This window comes from Bos taurus, chromosome 9 (assembly GCF_002263795.3).
Source record: "Bos taurus isolate L1 Dominette 01449 registration number 42190680 breed Hereford chromosome 9, ARS-UCD2.0, whole genome shotgun sequence".
Lineage (NCBI taxonomy): Eukaryota > Metazoa > Chordata > Mammalia > Artiodactyla > Bovidae > Bos > Bos taurus.
The window spans coordinates 27902003-27924673 of NC_037336.1; the positions used below are offsets into that span (position 1 = coordinate 27902003).

At 38.0% G+C, this 22671-nt stretch overlaps 1 protein-coding gene and 1 long non-coding RNA gene across 51 annotated transcripts in view; one reads left to right on the forward strand and one right to left on the reverse strand.

The window, feature by feature from the left end:
* Window positions 1–12524, reverse strand: part of LOC132346210 (uncharacterized) — a 55033-nt gene extending 42509 nt beyond the window's left edge. The window contains exon 1 of the long non-coding RNA XR_009495980.1: window positions 12324–12524. This is a non-coding gene — a long non-coding RNA (uncharacterized lncRNA). The remainder of the gene's footprint in view (window positions 1–12323) is intronic.
* The window catches only part of TRDN (triadin), a 415031-nt gene that overhangs the window by 200830 nt on the left and 191530 nt on the right, over window positions 1–22671 (forward strand). For all 50 annotated transcript variants that reach the window (XM_059890081.1, XM_059890082.1, XM_059890083.1 and 47 more), the window contains 2 exons: window positions 13342–13401; window positions 17177–17236. In XM_059890081.1, coding sequence (XP_059746064.1) covers window positions 13342–13401; window positions 17177–17236 — 120 coding nt within the window. The remainder of the gene's footprint in view (window positions 1–13341; window positions 13402–17176; window positions 17237–22671) is intronic.

Here is a 22671-nt window from a genome sequence, read left to right on the forward strand (position 1 = left end):
GAAGTCCATCGGGCATGCCTGGGAAGAGTTAATATTATTTTCTCAAGTCCAAAGGCAGACTAGAGGCAGAATTCCTTCTTCCTTAGAAAATGTCAGTCTTTTCTCTAAATGCCTTCAACTGATTGGCAATCTACTTTACTCAAAGTCTACTGATTTAAATATTAATCACATCTAAAAAATACCTTAGAGCAACAATTAGAATGGTTTTGACCAAGTAACTGTTACTATGGCGTAGTCAAAATGAACCATACCAAATGTCATCACATAAAATTAACCATCAAAAACATCAGCAGAAGACAGACTAGAAAGCCAAATATGAAAAAATAATGAGAAAAGAAAGGCTACAACAAAGCCAAGAGCCCCAGAGAGATGGATATGACAAAAATTGGCCAGGGTCCTTTAGATTTGTTGATTAGAAGATCATGGTGACCTACTGCTATACCCTACCCATAAATGAGGGTATAGCAATCAGGAGTCTGAACTAAAGATCCACTAGTTCATATTAGTTTCTTAAACTCAGAGAAATGACTCAGCTTCCTCATCTAAAAAGTTTTATTTTCAACATAATAATCTCAAAATTCTGTTTCATCTCCACAGTTTTATCATGCTTGAGGCTTTTATTTCATTCATTTTCCTCCCTACACATTTATTTTATTTCCTTGTGTTACACAAGGGCTAATCCCTACTTCTGAGGGGAAAATGAATCATCTATTTAAGTCTTAAAAATTTTCCAACATTTTGTTGTTTTTAAACTCTTTATTTTCAGATGATTTTAGATTAACAGAATAATTGTAAAGATAATATACAGATTTCTAATATATTTTTCCTCTAATGTTTTCATTTTACATAACCATGATTGACCTACCACGACTAAGAAATAAACTTTGGTACACTAGTCACTGAACTACAGACTGAATTCAACTTTCACCTTTCAATTATTTGTAAAAAAAATTTTAAATTATTCTTTCTTACATGTGTGATGAGGACACAAATATTAACACACGTATTCATAGCTTTTCCCCACCACCGTAATGCTGAAGGAATATTCTAGATATGCCTGGTCAGCTCCTGAGTGCTTATATTATACTTAGGACTCAGGATATGCTGGCTGAGCCAAAAAAAAAACATTTGGAAGAAGCTCAAATAATTAAATTAATTCATGTTTGAACAAGGGATAGTCCCCAGAAGAAAACATAAGATTTGGACACTGAGAAAAGAGCTTGAGAAGGGAATAGGAGAGTCAGCATGGGCTGGAGTAAGTTTTTAGTGTGTTTTCCAGAAAGAGAGCTTTCTGGTGGTTCAGATGGTAAGGAGTCTGCCCTCAATGCAGGAGGCCTGGGTTCGATCCCTGAGTTGGGAAGATCCCCTAGAGAAGAAAATGGCAACCCACTCCAGTATTCTTGCCTGGGAAATCCCGTAGACAGAGAAGCCTGGCAGGCTGCGGTCCATGGGGTCCCTAAGAGTCGAACACGACTGAGCGACTAACACTTCCACTTCCAGAGAGAGAAGGTTTTTGGAAGAGCTGCTATGATGAGAGATGATTGGGGAATCCAGTAAGGAGAGAACCTTTAGAACGTTTTGCTTTAGGTCATACAACATTAGCTATTTTGAGAGACCTCAGGAAAGATTTAAATATGTCTTCAACTCTTCCTTGAATTTTAAACCGCCATTTCTTTTGATTGCAGCACTGTACAGGGCTAGGCATGAGGTAACACAGTTATGTGGAGTTAATATGCTGGAACAAGTATAATTCAGCTTAGTATCATGGAAAAGTAGGTAAGCCTTAACAACTGACTTGACTAAATTAACGGGAAAAAATAGAAACACAAAAAACAAATAGGTGGAAGAGTGTCAAGAAAAAGGAAATATAAGGACATGTCCCGTGTATGAAATATAATAGCCTAATGGCTGGAGAAGGCAATGGCACCCCACTCCAGTACTCTTGCCTGGAAAATCCCATGGACGGAGGAGCCTGGTAGGCTGCAGTCCATGGGATTGCTAAGAGTCCGACATGACTGAGCGACTTCACTTTCACTCTTCACTTTCATGCATTGGAGGAGGAAATGGCAACCCACTCCAGTGTTCTTGCCTGGAGAATCCCAGGGACGGCGGGGCCTAGTGGGCTGCTGTCTATGGGGTCGCACATAGTCGGACACGACTGAAGTGACTTAGCAGCAGCAGCAGCAGCAGCCTAATGGCTCAGATGGTAAGGAGTCTGCCTGCAATGCAGGAGACCTGGGTTCAATCCCTGGGTTGAAAAGATCCCCTGGAGAAGGAAATGGCAACCACTCCAGTATTCTTGCCTGGAAAATACTATGAATGGAAGAATCTGGCAGGCTATAGTGCATGGGGTTGCAAAGAGTTGGACATGACTGAGCGACTTCACTTTCACTTTCATGAAATACAAATCTGCATTTTTTGTTGTTGTTCAATTTCTCAGTTGTCCGACTCTTTGCAACCCCATGGACTGCAGCATGCCAGGCTTCCCTGTCATTCACTGTCTCCTGAAATTTGCTCAAACTCATGTCCATTGAGTGGATGATGCTATCCAACCATTTCGTCCTTTGCCGCCCCCATTCTCTTCCTGCTCTCAGTCTTTCCCAGTATCAGGATCTTTTCCAATGAGTCGGCTCTTCACCATCAGGTGGCCAAAACATTGGAGCTTCAACTTTAGCATCAGTCCTTCCAGTGAGTATTCAGAGTCGATTTCCTTTAGAATTGACTGGTTTGAATTCCTTGCTGTCCAAGGGATTCTCAAGAGTCTTCTCCAGCACCAGTTTGAAAACATCAATTCTTGGGCACTCAGCCTTCTATATGGTCTAACTCTCACATCCATACATGGCTACTGGAAAAACCATAGCTTTGACTATATGGACCTTTGTAGGCAAAGTGATATCTCTGCTTTTAAATATGCTCCTTAGGTTTGTCTTTTAGTACACATTAAATATTCTTAAGAAACTTGCATCTCCAGAGTTAAAACTTTTCCATCTTGTTATAATAGTCTTGATTTCCCATTATTGATTAAAAATACTCTTTGGGAAAATCATTAACTTTACCCATAATAAGATAAAGAAGTTATGTTTTTCTTCCCCTATACATCTGTCAGTATAGCAAGGAATGTCATCTGATTTGACAGTCCAGTAGCAATATTTTTATTCTGGAGATCCCCAGAATAAAAAATCAAAAAATCAAGAGATGACAACCAAGAATCAGGGAAGAGTAAGGGGCTTTCTGTTGATGAAGGCCAGCTTTTTGGCTCAGAGATCTTTCATAACTTTCATGCTGATATTAAGATTAGATTTTTCCCCTATATTTTGACCAAAGAGAAAATTAGGGATGAGAAGTTTTGTGAATAAGAGTGAGTGTGATTTTTATAGCTTCCTTATTATGAAATTTTAATTGGAACCTTCTTGTGCCAGCAAATTTCTCTCAGAAAGCATTTTACAAAAAAAAGCCAGGTCCCTCCAAAGCTCTAGTTTATAAGTACCATTTTTTCATCATAAAACATTTATTTGCTATTTGTTTCAGCTTAACCTAAATGTTTCTTTCTGTTTTATAAACTTCTTAGAATCCCCATTGAGATTATTCATTCTGTCTAGTACTGATGGAAAAAGTGGCTGCACTGTTAAAGCCAGGTCTGTTTTACCCAAATGGAGTAAGAAGTCTTGGCAATTGTTCACATGATAAATGGTGACAGATACTCGCTTAAATTATGTAAGAATTTTGTGTAATAAAATTTGATCTACTAGACTAGACCTTCCTTATATTAGGAAGAAGACCAAAATTGCATTAATGGTTTGGTATAATTTATGAACGATGATGAAACTTATGTGGTCTATCATTTGAAATAAAGTTGAATTCCATATATTATAACAATTACAACTAGAAAAGTTGTATTCGTTGAAGGGGCACTTATTTCCTTTATAAATATTGATATGTATTAAGCTTGGGCTTCCCTGATAGCTCAGTTGGTAAAGAATCCCCCTGCAATGCAGGAGACTCTGGTTCAGTTCCTGCGTCAGAAAGATCTGCTGGAGAAGGGATAGGTAACCCACTCCAGTATTCTTGGGCTTCCCTTGTGGCTCAGCTGATAAAGAATCCGCCTGCAATGCGGCAGATCTGGGCTCGATCCCTGGGTTGGGAAGATCCACTGGAGAAGGGAAAAGCTACCCACTCCAGTATTCTGGCCTAGAGAATTCTATGGACGTCCATGGGGTCACAAAGAGTTAGACACAACTGATCGACTTTCACTTTCATGCATTAAGCTTAATGTCAATAATTAAAAGGCTTTAATTAAAAATCACACTTATAAATGTGCCCAATATACCAGTAACTTTTGGTAATGTTAAAGTCAAATTTTATTTCAAAATAACTATTGAGTCTTTCTAATTTATTTAGTAACTGAAAAGCTAAATTCTCAAGGATCTGTTATAAAAATAGCCATATCTTTGAAATAATACTTTAGAGTAATTTATACTTTGATTTTAAATGATAACCAACTTTTTTCTTAAATATCAATAATTTAGTCACATGCAGGAAAAACTCAATTCTCTGATGTTTTAGGTATTTTTGACATTTTAAATGCAACAAAGTACTTTTGCAATTCATTTCCAGCTACAGACAAATGTAGGAAATGTATATAGATAAAAATATGGAAAAGGTAATTATATGTAAATAATATGATTTTGAAAATTGACGGTTACTAGAAATGGATCTTATATTTTCCTTACCCTTGTAGAAAGATGCATTAGAAAATTTATACTAAAATATCTTCAGCAAGCAATGATTCCGCATAAAAACTACATTTTAAAAGGGTTAAAAAGCTTTTAGATAAACTTCAAATAATTGTAGCACCAAGAAAATAAATAAATAAAAAAGAACAAAAAAGAAAATGCAAAATACTCTCTTTGAAGCTATTCAGAGATGAGGGTGTGGATGGAGAGCTTCTCACTTGAGTCTAGGACTCAATAAACTTTAATTGAGCATTTGCTTCCCAGAATGTAAAAGCATTGAGAGGAAAAATAAATACCAGAAGGAAAAAGAACAGATGTGGCAATCTTTATCTATATAAACATAATCCATTCAAAAATAATGCAATTGTTTTATTGTTTATAAAGTTTTTTTTTTTTTTTTCATTTTTGAAAGGTTTGGGCGCAATCTACTTTATCCATTTCAAATGGGAAGTTTAATTAACAAACTTTTTTGCAATTTGAAATATATCAAATAATCTTTCCCTTTGCATTCTCTTTTGCATACTAAATTCAGAAACAAAAAAATTGTCATTATGTCAGAGAACTTTGGATTTGAGAGATCTGAAAGACAAGTTTCACAAAGATAGGTTAGAAGCTGGCGCTTCTTTTCTGCCCACACCTTAGTTCATTTGTAATTTTTTGTTAGAGTAAGTCTACTGCAAACTTCATATTCCACGTTGTAGGGGAAAGAACAGAGTTTTCAATGATCCTTAGTTTTAAATCCTTGTTGTGTCACTTACATGATTTGCGAATTTGGGCAAGTTACTCATCTTTCCTGAGCCCGTTTTATCTCATAAAGGATATGTAGACTTTCATCTGAGAACTAAGTATATATTCTAACACATATAAGGTCATGTGCTATATTCTATTATAGTATTCTACTGCAGTGTAATTTTATATCACCTTAAAATCAGTTTCATTAAACCAAACTAACACAATATTTTGGCCTTGTTCTGATCATATAAAATAACTATTTATGTTACCGAGTCCAAGCACAGTCTGCTCACCACACAACAAGCCAATAAACCTGAGAGACAAGATATTGAGGCAAGGAATACAACTTTATTTGGAAAGCCAGCTGATTGAGAAGATAGCAGACTAATGTCTCAAAATAACCATCTTGTCAGGGTCTGGATGCCAGGTTCTTTTATAGAACAGAGAACAAGAGAAGTTGAGGAAGTAAAGTAAAAGGCCATTATTTTGCAAATATCTCCTGGAATGGCCAACCTCAGGGAGGGGATGTGATAACCTCTTTACTCTTGGAGCCATTCACAGGTGAGCAGGGTCAGACAGCATATTAAAAAGCAGAGACATCACTTTGCCAACAGAGATCCATATAGTCAAAGCTAGGTTTTTCCAGTAGTCATGTACTGATATGAGAGTTGGACCATATAGAAGACTAAGCACCTAAGAATTGATATTTTTGAATTATGGTAATGGAGAAGACTCTTGAGAGTCTTTTGGACAGCAAGGAGATCAAACCAGTCAATCCTAAAGGAAATCCACCCTGAATACTCATTGGAAGGACTGATGCTGAAGTTCCAATACTTCAGCCACCTGATGGGTAGAACCAACTCATTGGAAAAGACCCTGATGCTGAGAAAGATTGAAGGCAAAAGAAGGGGGCAGCAAAGAGTGAGATGATTAATGGCATCACTGACTCAATGGAAATGAATTTCAGCAAACTCTGAGAGATAGTGGAGCATAGAGAAGTCTGGCATGCTGGAGTCCATGAAATCGCAAAACGTCCAACAGGACTTAGCGACTGAACAACAATAACAGGGTCAGATTATCTTCCTATGAGCTGAACAAAGGCTGAACAAGGGCACTTTTAGTTTAGTAATCAGGCAGAGGGGTAGAATTCCCTGAGGCAGGGCATTATGTATGACTACAATAGTAAAAGCAACAAAAAGCAAAGGTTAAAATCAAAGAAACATATCCATCACGGAGTCAGAATTGGCTGTTCCTTGCAACATGGAGAACACGTTTCGACAGTCTTTTTTGAAGCTTAAAGAAGTGTACATAATCTGGTATCTTGAAAATGTTTGGATTTACACTAATTAGCTCTGGATTCCTTTGGACATCTACTTCATGAATGGTACTGTTTCACAAAGAGTTGTCAGCCTTTACCTACTGGACAGGAGTAGGCACTCAGCAGGCACCTCCTTCGGCTGGCATTGAGAGTAACTCTTGCATACTCATCTCAGAATTCACATACCATTGTCCCAGGAGCAGCTTTTGCACTTTCACGTGGTGCTCTTGGATTTGGGCCTCTGCTGCCTCCCTTATATGTAGAGTACATCATGAGAAATGCTGGACTGGATGAAGCACAAACTGGAATCAAGATTGCCGGGAGAAATATCAATAACCTCAGATATGCAGATGATACCACCCTTATGGCAGAAAGTGAAGCAGAACTAAAGAACCTCTTGATGGAAGTGAAAGAGGAGAGTGAAAAAGTTGGCTTAAAGCTCAACATTCAGAAAACTAAGATCATGGCATCCAGTCCCATCACTTCATGGCAAATAGATGGGGAAACAGTGGCTGACTTTATTTTTCTGGGCTTCAAAATCACTGCGGATGGTGATTGCAGCCATGAAAATAATTGCTCCTTGGAAGAAAAGTTATGACCAACCTAGACAGTGTATTAAAAAGCAGAAATATTACTTTGCCAAAAAAGGTCCATCTAGTCAAGGCTATGGTTTTTCCAGTGGTCATGTATGGATGTGAGAGTTGGACTATAAAGAAAGCTGAGTGCCGAAGAGTTGATGCTTTTGAACTGTGGTGTTGGAGAAGACTCTTGAGAGTCCCTTGGACTGCAAGGAGATCCAACTAGTTCATCCTAAAGGAAATCAGTCCTGAATATTCATTGGAAGGACTGATGCTGAAGCTGAAACTCCAATATTTTGGCCACCTGATACAAAGAGCTGACTCATTTGGAAAGACCCTGATACTGGGAAAGATTGAAGGCAGGAAAGAAGGGGACGACAGAGGATGAGATGGCTGGATGGCATCACCAACTCAATGGACGTGGGTTTGGGTGGACTTTGGGAGTTGGTGATGGACAGGGAAGCCCGGTATGCCACAGTCCATGGGGTCGCAAAGAGTCGGACATAACTGAACAACTGAACTTAACTGAAGTGAACTACGTCCCTTAATGAAAGTGAAGTGTTAGTCTCTCAGTCAGGTCCAACTCTTTGCATGGAGTTGGGCTATAGCCCACCAGGATCCTCTGTCCGTGAAATTTTCCAGGCAAGAATACTGGAGTGGTTAGCCATTCCCTTCTCCAGGGTATCTTCCTGACCCAGGGATTGAACCCACGTCTCCCACATTGCAGGCAGATTTTTTACAATCTGAGCCACCCTGTCTCCACCCATAATGCCCCTAAATCCATGTTTTTTAACTGTAAACTTTATCCCTTGTTAGTATCATACCCAAAATTCCTCGTAGGAATAGTTTAAAATTCAAACCCTGGCAAAGGGTTTGACTTAAGGTTACCTGATCATTTGTTGATTTGTTGACATAAACCAACTGTTTATGTAAAGGCTCTGGGCAGTCACTGGAAAATGCTCTAAAATTTCTGGTTGTGAATTGTTGTTAGTAGCTGATAATGAGAAAAACTGACTTGTAAGAAAAATTCAGCATTCACTAAAGGAAAAGTCAAGGGAAAGACTGGATTCTGGTTCTGAAAAGCCAGTTTAGTTTACTCCATATAACTCAAGTGAAGAGTTTTGCTATTAAAGTAACCTAGTTACAATGTAAAGAGAGGTACTCCCACCATGTGCCTATAATGTTGCATTCCTTCAAGAGTCCCAGATAAAATTTGAAGGCAATTTTTGGGGAAAAAAAAAGGAAAAAATGAAGAAGAGTATTATTACTGAATCCTTTTACTTTCTTAGTCTTCATTGCAACATGGTCACACAATCTAGTGGGGCACTTGACACCCATCACTCAGCAGCAGCCAAAATTCCTCTTAAAATATAACTCATCACAATACAGTTACTCTGCTTGAAACCTGTCAGTGACTTCCTACTTTACTCACAATAAAATGGAAAATTCTTATTGTGAACAAGATTCGATGTGATTGTCCCAGCTACATCTCTGACCATTTCTCTTCCCATTCTCCTCCTACATCTGCCGCTTCAGCCACTCTGGTCTCCATGCTCTTCTTTGAATATAGCTAGAATGCTCCTCTTTGAAGATCTTGGCACATATGTTGCCTCTGCAGGAAGATTCTTCTCCCTAGGAGCCTACTTTTGTTCAAGTATCTTTTCAAATGGTGCTCATTCAAAAATGTATAACCCTGTTCCTCGTAAAAAAAAAAAAAAAAAGCCACTTCCCATTCCCTCATACTCTAATCCTCTAACCTAGCTTTGTATTTTTTCTGACCCTTATTATCATATGACTTTATATACACTTATATATGTATTAATATATAATGCATACATATAAACATAAACATATTCATTAAGACTTAAAAATGGACTTTTCTCTAGCCTTAAAATGTTTTAAGCCATAGCAATGGGAGAACATAAGCAGCTATTTACAAATTGAAAGCTTTTTGAGTTAACTGTTCTCAGAAAAATTAGGAAATAGATGCAAGATGAGACATACTTCCTTTGGAGAAATAAAGGAATAGACAAATGAAGAGAGACTTGAGTATATGCTACTCATTCCCTCTGCCTTTTATGGTTGAAGACAGAAGATTTGCTTACAATTTCATTATGCAGAAACTACTATTTATAGAATAACTGGAATCCACTTCATTCCAACACAATGCCCCTTTATAACATGTTAATTCCTATTTTTTTTCTTAAAGTTTCACAATATATAATATTCTTGATATAGCCTCCCTCAACACAGAAAAATAAGAATTAATGTGCATTTACTCAGATCAACAAATGTCACACTTAGAAAAACTGAAGATTTTATGTAGTCAGATTTTGATTGTTTCAAAAATATAGTAATATATGCTATCATTATTCTTTTGGAACGTCCACTCTTGTCCAAGCACTTTGGCTCAGTTTCTTCACAATAAGTTGGCAAGGTAGATTTTACTAGTTCCATTTTTCAAATGAGGTAAATGAAATTCCGTGTGTCAGAGCACGTTGCAATGTCACAACCAGAAGGGATCAGAGACAGAATTCAGACCAAAGTCACCGGTGCTAGCACCCTCCCATTGTCTCGTGTTTCATTCCTCTCTGTAGATAACAATGGAAAGCTCTGATAGTCATTGGTGTAATTGAACTTATCTGTTTCTGTGACGTTTTCCGTGATGTACTGTGACTAGGGCTCCAGGTCAACCTCTGCCACTCTAAGCAAACAAGGTGACAGTGAAGAGCTGTGTTGGAATGCATTGTTATGAAAGAAGCATGTCCTTATTTACTTAACTGGGACCAAGAATACATCAATCCTGGCCACAGAGAGTTACAAAAGCATGTAAATTTTGGATAATCTCTACACAAGAAAGGCATGAGGGGGAAGAACAAAACATAAGATGAAAATGAAGCATTTGCATTTGTTTGCTCGTTTTGCTAAGAACAGGCATCTTCAAAAGCTTTACAATTATAATTAACTATTGTGAATTCTCTGGCTTTGAGATGGCATAAAAACATTTAAAAGCAAGAGAAAAGCCCATTGTAAGGGCTTAGGAAGTAAAAAGTAAGTCATTTAATTTTTCTTTCATCTGATGTTAATTTATGCAGAAACTAATAACATACTTGTGGCTCAGAGCTGCTTATTGTGGACAGAATTTCTCTCTCAGCCAGTCTTTCCTGTGATCCCTACCAGATAGAGCCATCATTTCCCAGCCTATGACACTTTGTCAGAGAAAGGCACTATACTGATAAGTTCACACTCTATGGACACACTCAATTGCGAACCCTCTGAGAACCCATGATATAAAATGTCCTAACTCTTCTCTAGCTGTTACTAACAAAACAGCAAACAAATTGGAGGAGAGCATGAGGAGTAAATTGGATGTGTGGGTGCATAGTCAGGTGGAAAGAAAGGAGGATTGTTGACTACTGAAGGAGAAAAATGTCAAGGGAAGGAGAGTCTTCATGTAAGAAACATGGATTACTTTTACATCCAAGAAGGAGATAATTAAATTGTTGTACCTTTTATAAATGAAAAATTTAATTTCTCTGCTGCCAGATCACATAGAGAATAGATGGTAGTACTTGAAGAAATGAAGGGATCTTCAGAAGTTGATATTTTAAATAAATTAACCATGAATAAAGTAAGTCCCATAATGACAGCTTAAAGGTCTAATTCATAAAAATGTTATTAAAGTACATTATTTATACCTGCTTTTTGTGGATTTCTGTTCTTATTCACGACTCTTTCAGTGTATGGCCATAATCACAGGAAGAGTGTATAATGGAAGCATTAATCAATCTGAACTAAAGCAAGGATACTGTATCACCACAATAAAATCCCAGCTATATTAATATAAAGGGTAGAATTTATTACACAAAGTAATTCTCTTTAAAAAAAAATGAAAAGAATGTCTTCCATCTTATAGCCTCAAATACCTACTTTCATTCCCAAGTTTAATATAACATGAACTAATTATCATGAACTTTTTAATAAAATATTTATTCATCTACATTATGAAACTTAGAGACTCAGATACTAAGTTGGATACTAAATTGTGATCTTATCATGTGATCTTATCCTGTATTTATCATGACTATGGCATTGATTTTTAAGTTAGGCTAAGAAATATTTACAGTTAGTCTCTGTGTTAATTAACTCCTTTTCTGACATGTGGCATCCGATGGTAATGTTTATTAGCAAATGCCAATTCAATTGTCTGGCATATGTATCTATTTAGATAAGATGAAAAATTTCCTACAACATAAAATTTCCTCCAGAGAAGCTGAAAGTACTGATACTTAAATCAAAAGTATATTTATTCAGAATTTTAAACATGATTTACATATTTAATATGGATAAACCTTTAGGAAAAAGCAAAGTAGAATTCACTTGGTTTATTTCTGACTCTAGAACTATCAAAATCTGACTTCCTGACTTTCTACTTCTGATTAGATGAGCTGTAATGGTACGCTGTAGATACATTTAGACAGAGTGTGAATATATTTCTCCCTACCACACTAACTTATCTCTAAGAGTCATGAAAAGAGGTTCTTTATAAATTATACGTCTGACATTGAAAGAAAGGGTTGTGTTTGATCTTGTAGGTAAAAAATCTCTATACCTAAGGGAATGAATTAATTCCTGTATTTAATAAGATGCAGTCATTAGTAGGCAACTTAAGCATTCATACTAGAACTACACATTGAGTTTCTTCAGCATAGTAACAATCTCATAATAGTTCTGGGTAATAAAAATCTTCGAATGCCTGGAATTTATACTTGAGGAGACAAATTACAAACAGAAAGGTATTTCAAATATAAGGTAAATCGCACTACTAACTGAAGATAAAAATCAGTCAGTTTCCGACATTAACTGTGCTTACAGCTGCCTCACACCTAAAAGTACTGAATATTCCATTTTAACAACTGTGTACTTCTACATGACTTTGTCATCTGAAATGAGAGCACTTACCAGAAGAGTGTCCAGGGATGTCTAGTTGTTGCATGGCTATCACTGGCCACCATTTGAGTTTCCTTCTGCCCCTCAGACCAAGATTTTCTCAGATCTCTGAAAGACAAATCCCCCATGAAGAAGTCTAGAGGCCCCACAAAGTGTCAAACCACTCTGTGTGTCAGTCAGATTTACTGCAACCTCTGGGTGAAAAGACAGTCTGAGCACACGGATTGATAGAGCCACTCAGAAAGGCCACTGGAACTTATGTCCCCAGTACAGTGCCAGACAAATGTCACCAGACTCCAAATGTCTGTTGACAAGAGGCAGATTTGAAAAACAGTAAAATCAAAATAGATATCATTAATGGCCTATTGTGGGCCTCCCTGGTGACTCAGGCAGTAAAGAATTTGCCCACAATGCAGGAGACTTGGGTTCAATCCCTGGGTTGGAAAGATCCCCTGGAGAAGGGAACAGCTACCCACCCCAGTATCCTTGCCTGGAGAATTCCATGGACAGAAGAGCCTGATGAGCTACAGTCCATGGGGTCGCAAAGAGTCAGACACAACTGAGCGACTAACACACACACAATGGCCTAATGTATTATTTCTAAGGAGACTGAACATATGAAAACAAAAAGTAATTCTTTTAGCCTACCTGCAAAATCATTCCTCTGAAATTATATTTTAATTTCCAGTATTAATATCTTATTTTAGGCACTAGACAAACAACTGTTTGGTTCAGAAAGCTTGAACTATCTTTTTCACTTTTTGTAAAGAATATTAGCAGCCTACCATTGCATGCACTTGCTGTCAGCCAGCCACTGTGCAGAATGTTTTGTAAACATTATCTAACTTTAAAGGAAGTACTGTTATTTTACAAAAGAGAAAAATAAGGCTTAGTGAGATTAAATCACTTGCTCAAAGTCACAAAACTATCTGGAGGCAGAATTAACTTTACCAGTAATCCTTTATTCAAAACTTGATTTTCCTTTTGTACTACATTTTCCTAAAAGGAATATTTTAAATTTCTTCTCTAGAAAAAGAAGAAGAAAAGAAGAAAGCTGAGAAGAACGTGACTTCTGAAACAAAAAAGAAAGGTAAGCAATTTGAAAGCTGCTGCTGCTGCTAAGTCGCTTCAGTCGTGTCCGACTCTGTGCGACCCCATAGATGGCAGTCCACCAGACTCTTCCATCCCTGGGATTCTCCAGGCAAGAACACTGGAGTGGGTTGCCATTTCCTTCTCCAATGCATGGAAGTGAGAAGTGAAAAGTGAAAATGAAGTTGCTCAGTCGTGTCTAACTTTTAGCGACCCCATGGACTGCAGCCTACCGGGCTCCTCCTTCCATGGGATTTTCCAGGCAAGAGTACTGGAGTGAGTTGCCATTGCCTTCTCCAGTTTTAAAGCTAACATAACTTAATTAGTATTCATTTGTAATGTTACTGTTAAAGCTGTTCTTTCTAGGAAAGAAATTCCCTTAACAATTTTAGTTATTGTCCTTAACAAACAAATATAAATATTCCAAATGAAGTTGAGATTGATAATTTTTAAAAGAAAATTCAAGCCTAAACATTCTTAAAATGTGTTCAGTCAGTTCAGTCAGTCAGTTCAGTCGCTCAGTCGTGTCCCACTCTTTGCGACCCCATGAATTGCAGCACACCAGGCCTCCATGTCCATCACCAACTCCCGGTGTTCACTCAAACTCACATCCATCGAGTCGGTGATGCCATCCAGCCATCTCATCCTCTGTCATCCCCTTCTCCTCCTGCCCCCAATCCCTCCCAGCATCAGAGTCTTTTCCAATGAGTCAACTCTTCACATGAGGTGGCCAAAGTACTGGAGTCTCAGCTTTAGCATCATCCCTTCCAAAGAACACCCAGGGCTGATCTCCTTCAGAATGGACTGGTTGGATCTCCTTGCAGTCCAAGGGACTCTCAAGAGTCTTCTCCAACACCACAGTTCAAAAGCATCAATTCTTCGGGACTCAGCTTTCTTCACAGTCCAACTCTCACATCCATACATGACCACTGGAAAAACCATAGCCTTGACTAGACGGACCTTTGTTGGCAAAGTAATGTCTTTGCTTTTGAACATGCTATCTAGGTTGGTCATAACTTTTCTTCCAAGGAGTAAGCATCTTTTAATTTCATGGCTGCAGTCACCATCTGCAGTGATTTTGGAGCCCCCAAAAATAAAATCTGACAAAGTTTCCACTGTTTCCCCATCTATTTCCCATGAAGAGATGGGACCGGATGCCATGATCTTCATTTTCTGAATGTTGAGCTTTAAGCCAACTTTTTCACTCTCCTCTTTCACTTTCATCAAGAGGCTTTTGAGTTCCTCTTCACTTTCTGCCATAAGGGTGATATCATCTGCATATCTGAGGTTATTGGTATTTCTCTTGTCAATCTTGATTCCAGCTTGTGTTTCTTCCAGTCCAGCATTTCTCATGATGTACTCTGCATATAAGTTAAATAAACAGGGTGACAATATACAGCCTTGACGAACTCCTTTTCCTATTTGGAACCAGTCTGTTGTTCCATGTCCAGTTCTAACTTTTGCTTCCTGACCTGCATACAAATTTCTCAAGAGGCAGATCAGATAGTCTGGTATTCCCATCTCTTGAAGAATTTTCCACAGTTTATTGTGATCCACACAGTCAAAGCTTTGGCATAGTCAATAAAGCAAAAATAGATGTTTTTCTGGAACTCTCTTGCTTTTTCCATGACCCAGCGCATGTTAGCAATTTGATCTCTGATTCCTCTGCCTTTTCTAAAACCAGCTTGAACATCAGGAAGTTCATGGTTCACATATTGCTGAAGCCTGGCTTGGAGAATTTTGAGCATTACTTTACTAGCATGTGAGATGAGTGCAACTGTGGGGTAGTTTGAGCATTCTTTGGCATTGCCTTTCTTTGGGATTGGAATGAAAACTGACCTTTTCCAGTCCTGTGGCCACTGCTGAGTTTTCCAAATTTGCTGGCATATTGAGTGCAGCCCTTTCACAGCATCATCTTTCAGGATTTGGAATAGCTCAACTGGAATTCCATCACCTCCATTAGCTTTGTTTGTAGTGATGCTTCTAAGGCCTACTTGACTTCACATTCCAGGATGTCTGGCTACCATCGTGATTATCTGGGTCATTAAGATCTTTTTTGTACAGTTCTGTGTTCTTGCCACCTCTTCTTAATATCTTCTTCTTCTGTTAGGTCCATACCATTTCTGTCCTTTATCGAGCCCATCTTTGCATGAAATGTTCCCCTGGTATCTCCAGTTTTCTTGAAGAGATCTCTAGTCTTTCCCATTCTGTTGTTTTCCTTTATTTCTTTGCATTGATTGCTGAGGAAGGCTTTCTTATCTCTCCTTGCTATTCTTTGGAACTCTGCATTCAGATATTTATATCTTTCCTTTTCTCCTTTGCTTTTCACTTCTTTTCACAGCTATTTGTAAGGCCTCCCCAGACAGCCATTTTGCGTTTTTGCATTTCTTTTCCATGGGGATGGTCTTGATCCCTGTCTCCTGTACAATGTCATGAACCTCCGTCCATAGTTCATCAGGCACTCTATCTATCAGATCTAGGCCCTTAAATCTATTTCTCACTTCCAGTATATACTCATAAGGGATTTGATTTAGGTCATACCTTGAATGGTCTAGTCGTTTTCCCTACTTTCTTCAGTTTAAGTCTGAATTTGGCAAGAACGAGTTCACGATCTGAGCCACAGTCAGCTCCTAGTCTTGTTTTTTTCTGACTCTATATAGCTTCTCCATCTTTGGGTGCAAAGAATATAATCAATCTAATTTCGTTTTTGACCATCTGGTGATGTCCATGTGTAGAGTCTTCTCTTGTGTTGTTGGAAGAGGGTGCTTGCTATGACCAGTGCGTTCTCTTGGCAAAATTCTATTAGCCTTTGCCCTGCTTCATTCCGTATTCCAAGGCCAAATTTGCCTGTTACTCCAGGTGTTTCTTGACTTCCTACTTTTGCATTCCATTCCCCACTAAAATGTGTTACTGAGTATTTTTTTCCTTCCTTAGTGATGATACTCAATTCTACTTCATTATTTTTCTTGATTATATATATGTCACTATTACTATTCAATTTAGTTTAATAAAATGGTCTATCAAAAGAGCAAATTATTGAATATATGGGAAAGAAACTAGTTGATTGGTTTGCTATTTTGTTCTTTTTGAATGCATTATTTGCATTTTCAAATAGTGCATCTGAAGTCCCAAGTGATCTCAAGACTTTTCTGAGCTTTTGACATGCTTATGGTGGCCTGATAACCCAGAGAACATTCAATATACCCCTTTTAATATCCTTTAGAAAAACTGTTGGATTATATCATAATTAACAATGTTATCTAATATCCGTACAATCATGAGAGATTATTTCTTTGACTTAGTGAAAACGTGTTCCTTCCCTGAAAGGAAAGCACACAGAAACTACTGTTCTGTTACAGTGGTGCTAGTTCACTCATATTTGACATGACTATTGACTCTAATTTAGAATCACTGTATACAAGATGAATTGGATGTTAATAGCAGTAAAATGTGCCCTGAAATAGGAGAAAGCAATGGCAACCCACTCCAGTACTCTTGCCTGGAAAAATCCCATGGATGGAGGAGCCTGGTGGGCTGCAGTCCATGGGGTCGCAAAGAGTTGGACACGACTGAGCGACTTCACTTTCACTTTTCACTCTTATGCACTGGAGAAGGCAGTGCAATGGCAACCCACTCCAGTGTTCTTGCCTGGAGAATCCCAGGGACAGAGAGCCTGGTAGGCTGCCGTGTCTGGGGTCACACAGAGTTGGACATGACTGAAATGACTTAGCAGACTTAGCAAACAGATGTTTCTAATTTTCTCATTTTACTGCCAGACAAAGAAGATGTCAAAATGAAAACTGAGAAGGAAACTGCCATGGATGTGAAAAGAAAAGGTATTGTACTTTCTTTGCTTCCTTGGATTATATCAGGATGCTCGTTAATGATGGACTCTTGAGGCAGTGTAAACAGATTTAATATAGTTACTTGAATCTGTCCATGTACAGGATGTCAAAGCAAAAAATTCTTAGTACAAGGTTAAATAGATAGGAGACCAGAAATCATTCTGAAGTCTGTCTCACTGAAACCAAAGCAAGAGAGATTTTAAGAGCTGGAAAAGGGTGGGAGGATTGTAAGCCATCTGTGTTTGCTGATTGAGCTTACTCAGAAGCAGAGTGAACTTTTTCTTATTTTCAAGTCAAGAGAGTACTTCTGCAACTTGGAGCAAGGCTCCCAAGGGAATTAGGTTCCTACCCTCCCACAGAACCTGGAGATGGATGCACTATCTTTCTTGATGACTATATTTCAAAGAAGTGGCTTCCACATCTCTGAAAAAAGCACTCTAGGTTGTAAAACTAAAAGAAGGCTTTTAAGAAGATTTATGTCTTGAAAAAGCAGAGAAAAATTTACAATTACAAATTTTCTAAAGTAAATGCTGCGAGAAAAGAAAGGTCAGGAGCCTAAGGACCAGAAGGTGCCTAAGTTTAGTGAAGCTGAGGAGAACTTTAAGGCCATCTTTGTCAAGACATAATGAAACTGAGAAGAGCTACATAGTATAACTTTGCAAAGATGAGAAGTGAAGAACACAAAGATAATAATGCATTCCATTAAGAAATAGTGTTGTTCAACAGTGTAGATTTTTGCTTTAAATTTAGTTCTGCTTTTGCTCTTGTTCAAACATGAATATCTGCTTTTATTCAAGTTAAGCTTAAATCTAGGTGAAAAAGATAGTAGTCCCAACCATTATTGTTTGGTGTAAGTATTTTCACCCCAAATATTTCCTCCACTACTGTCAGTGATGCTTGAAATTCCACCATTAGAGAAACTCCATTTCTTTGAATTATGAAAGAATTGTCCTCTATTAAAATGCAAATCTCTTAGGGCCTTTGTGCATGGGGTAGCAAACGAATTCCTCTGAGCTATATTAACACAAAGCAAATGAGATTTCCTGATCTTCCCTGTGTGATAATAAGCTGAAAACAATGCCATTGAAAATGAGTCAGTAGGTAAGCTTAAATGAAGGTGAAATTGAAGAGAGCTCCAAGGTAGGACATGGTGTTGGGAGAGTAGACTGGGCTGGATGCCATTAGTGAAGACTTCTCTTAGGAAATAACAGCGTTGGTTGGGAATAGAATGTGGTAAAGGAGAAAAAGGAGATCATAGGATGACAAACTAGACATGGATTACTCTTGTTAAATAGTAAATAAGTAGTAAATAGAAATTACAGAAAATCGTGCTATAAGTAGGGTAAAATGTTGTAAAATACATGACTGCTTGGCTTATGAAATAATCCAGGAAGAGATAGTCATGTGTTCTCTGATTTGGGGACTTGACTGCCAATTACTTTGAACTTCAATTATTATTATTATTATATTAATTTTATTATTGAACATTCATTTATCTTGTTTTGTTTAAAGCATCTTTATTCTTCTAGTGAAATGTGCATCTTGCAGGAAGGGGGACCCCTTCCAGGGCCCGAAACTGGGCTCTTGTCTAACACTGGGAAATGAATTGTCCGAGGAGACACATGTGCTGACAAAGCAAGAGATTTTATTGGGAAAGGGGACCCGGGTGGAGAGCAGTAGGGTAAGGGAACCCAGGAGAACTGCTCTGCCACATGGCTTGCAGTCTCAGGTTTTATGGTGATGGGATTAGTTTCCTGGTTGTCCTTAGCCAATCATTCTGACTCAAGTCCTTCCTGGTGGTACACGCCTTGTTCAGTCAAGATGGATGCCAGAGAGAAGGATTCTGGGAGATGGTTGGACATGTGGTGTTTCCTTTTGACCTTTCCCGAACTCTTCCGGTTTGTGGAGCCTTATTAGTTCCCTGTTCCTTACCAGAACCTCCTGTTGTAAAATAACTCAAGCAAATGGTTACTATGGTGCCTGGCCAGGGTGGGTGGTTTCAATCAGTGTACTTGCCCTAACATTATCATAAGAAAGGGAAAACACAATTCTTACCACATGATGATACTGAGAGTTGATTGCTTGGATCACTGTATCTGTGACAGCTATATGATTGAGTGCTAAAGAGAAACACGGTTTTAGCTGGGCCATCAGTTTTACTGAAGTGTTTGCAGAGGAAAGTTTTGAATTAGAATTGTCAAAGTCTTTATCACAGGTGTGAAAAAGCAAAATCCTGAAAAATGCTTTCGGCAAAATGCAATGGTGTGTATATGGTGGTAGTTTTGATTTGAATTTTGTTTTTGAAGGGAAAGGCACCACACTTTTCTGTTCAGAGAGTGATGGGAAAATCCGATACGTCTCTGCTACTAGGAGACCTGTGTTATTAGCACAGCAGTCATGTCAGAGTGCGATTGTACACCACTGGCAAGAGAACTAATTATGCCAGTATCCTTACCTGCAAGGCCAGTGCTCATCCACTGAAGCAAGGTCTGAACTGGGTGACTGCACAGCATATCTGGGGAGGGCTGCTCAGCAAGTGTGGAAAAATCAAGCTTGTCCCTGGAATCATTTTTCAGTTTGTTTATATGTCATTTTTACATTTAATTACATGAAATACTATTGGCTTTTACCAATCAGTTCAAATTCCTGATTAAAATATGCACAAGTTATTTGTTTGCACGATCTTAACTTCCAAATGGCTTCCCAGGTGATTAGTGGGAAAGAATCCTCCTGCCAGTGCAGGAGACCCAGGAAACCCAAGTTCAATCCCTGGGTTGAGAAGATGCCCTGTAAGAGGAAATCACAACCTGCTCCAATATCCTTGCCTAGAAAATTCCATGGACAGAGGAGCTGGTGGGCTACAGTCCATGGGATGACAGAGTCAGACATGACTGAGCAACCGAGCACTAACACAACTTCTACATACTCAAAATTGTGTTTGTATGTATGTGTATGAGAGAGAGAGACAGACAGACAGACAGAGATATTCAATTAGTGTTGATCTCCAATTCATGTTTCTTTTTGTTCTGTGCTGTTCTTAGTCACTCAGTTGTGTCTGACTCTTTGCAACCGCATGGACTATAGCCTGCCAGTCTCCTCTGTCCATAGGGATTCTCCAGGCAAGAATACTGGAGTGGGTTGCCAACCCAGGTCTCCCACATTGCAGGTGGATTCTTTACTGTCTGAGCCACCAGGGAAGCCCATGTTTCTTTTCAGAGTTTAATAATTTTCCAACTATATTTTCGTGAGAGGGAAATATGCTTTAAAAACAGCCAGTTTGAAGCTAATTATTAAAATAGTAAAAATTTCTAGAGATAACAAGAGAAATTGAGAATAACCTAAAATCTTAAAAAGCTGCAATTCGTATGTTATTTTTTCCTAAAATAGTTAGAAGAACACAGCAGAACATCTGATAGCATTATTCTAGTCCCAAATAGTAGCAAATCTGCAAGATGTGAAATATGCCTAGATGCTTATTTAATATATGGGTTTTATCACAGTACTTTTTTTATATTTCTATTAACTTTCATATTAGTATGATTATAGAGCATATTTATACGTTATATTATTATTTTATTTTATTACATTTATATTTTACTATTATATAGATGCAAATGAATTTAAGGCTTAAGTTCTGTTTCATAAAAGAGCTTCTAATGCTTGAAACTGCTAAATCACACTTTGTTAGTGATCTATTAGGGAAAAGATAGGTGGGATTTTATAGGAGATAAAGTTGCTAGTCCATGAATTGAAACTGGATAACTGATACATTGGGATTTAGTATAATAAGTTCTTGTTTGCATATATTTGAAATTGTCCACAGTGAAAAAATCCGAATATGTCATTCTAAAAATATCAATTGAAATGAAAAAAAAAATCACCAATATATTTTTACAATGTTATGAGATGTGTTTCACCCTGAAGAAATACTATTTTTAAAAAAGCAAAGACGAAAGGAAGTAAAAACTTAAAATCTTCCTTATGTTTGTATCAGGCTTAAGTGCTAGATTGGAGAAGGAAATGGCAATCCACTCCACTACTCTTGCCTTGAAAATCCCATGGGCGGAGGAGCTTGGTGCAGGCTACTATCCATGGGGTCTCAAAGAGCTGGGCACGACTGAGCGACTTCACTTTCAGTTTCACTAAGTGCTAGATATACGTACCACTCTAGTTAATACAAGCGGTAGGGGTTATGTACAGGGAACTGGATGCACAAAAAATTGTTGTAAGGACAGGAAAAATTGGTATCAAGAGACTACATTGAATTATGGAGCAGCAAAGATTATCTCTAGGCCAGGAAACTGCTTTGTTCTTCAAAGCTGCCTCGAGGCCTGTCTTTCCACACCCACAGACTAGATACTGAAAGTGTTGAGGCCAGACTCAGCCACTCACTCACATTAAAGTGGCCTTGTTTGCAAAAGCATTCCTGCCTTTTTTCAGTCTCCTATAGGAGCATCTAAATAATAAAATTTATTATGCTGCAAGGGAGTCCAGAAGACAGTTTTTTGTTGTTTTTTTTTTTTTTGCATTCCAATTTTTCCAATTGGAAGGAGGGAAATGGAAGTTGAAAGAGGCTATCCAATGTGTCTGTAATAAAGATTCTTTCAGAAATGTTGTAGAAGATAAAATTCATATATGAAATGGTTTTGAAGACCTGAATTGTACAATGACTAAACCTATCTTTGAGTTCCCCTAAAAGCTACAAAAGATGGCTCAATCAAACAACATAATAAAATTGGGCAATTTAAGGTGCTCACGAGACACAAATGTAATTTGTTCTTTACATAAACTGTAGCAACATGATTTTTTCCTGAAGAATTATCTGAATAAAAGTATAAATAATAAAAAGGATCCTGAAAAACCAGGCTAACTTTTCTGAAATAAGCTACTAGAAAAGGATGAATTCACTCATTTATTCTTACATGCATTCCTACAGGAAATAGTCATTAAATGCCTCTATTGTACCAAGGGCTTAGTATACCTAAAGGTGGATAAACCAATTAGGCCCTGGCCTAATGGAGCTTACAGTTTGATATGGGAGGCATACATTGACTGAGAAAACATAATGTCCACATGTGTAACACGGGGTAAGGGACTTGGAGGAAACAAATCTGGGCAATAACAATGGGAACAATGGGTTCATCAGCCTCTCTCAGAGACATTTATTTGTAATCCAGTGTACTGGAAGGATCCAGCCATTGATGAGGACATCTTTATATGTGTTAATGTGGTGTGTATATGATAGTGTGTATATGTATGATTTGTGGGAGAGGAGGTACAAGGGGTCAGGATATGCAGGGACATTTTACCTGTGTGCTTAGTCATGTCTTACTCTTTGCAAGCCTATGGAGTGTAGCCTGCCAGGCTCCTTTGTTCATGGAATTTTCCAGGCAAGAAATACTGGACTGGATTGCCATTTCCTTCTC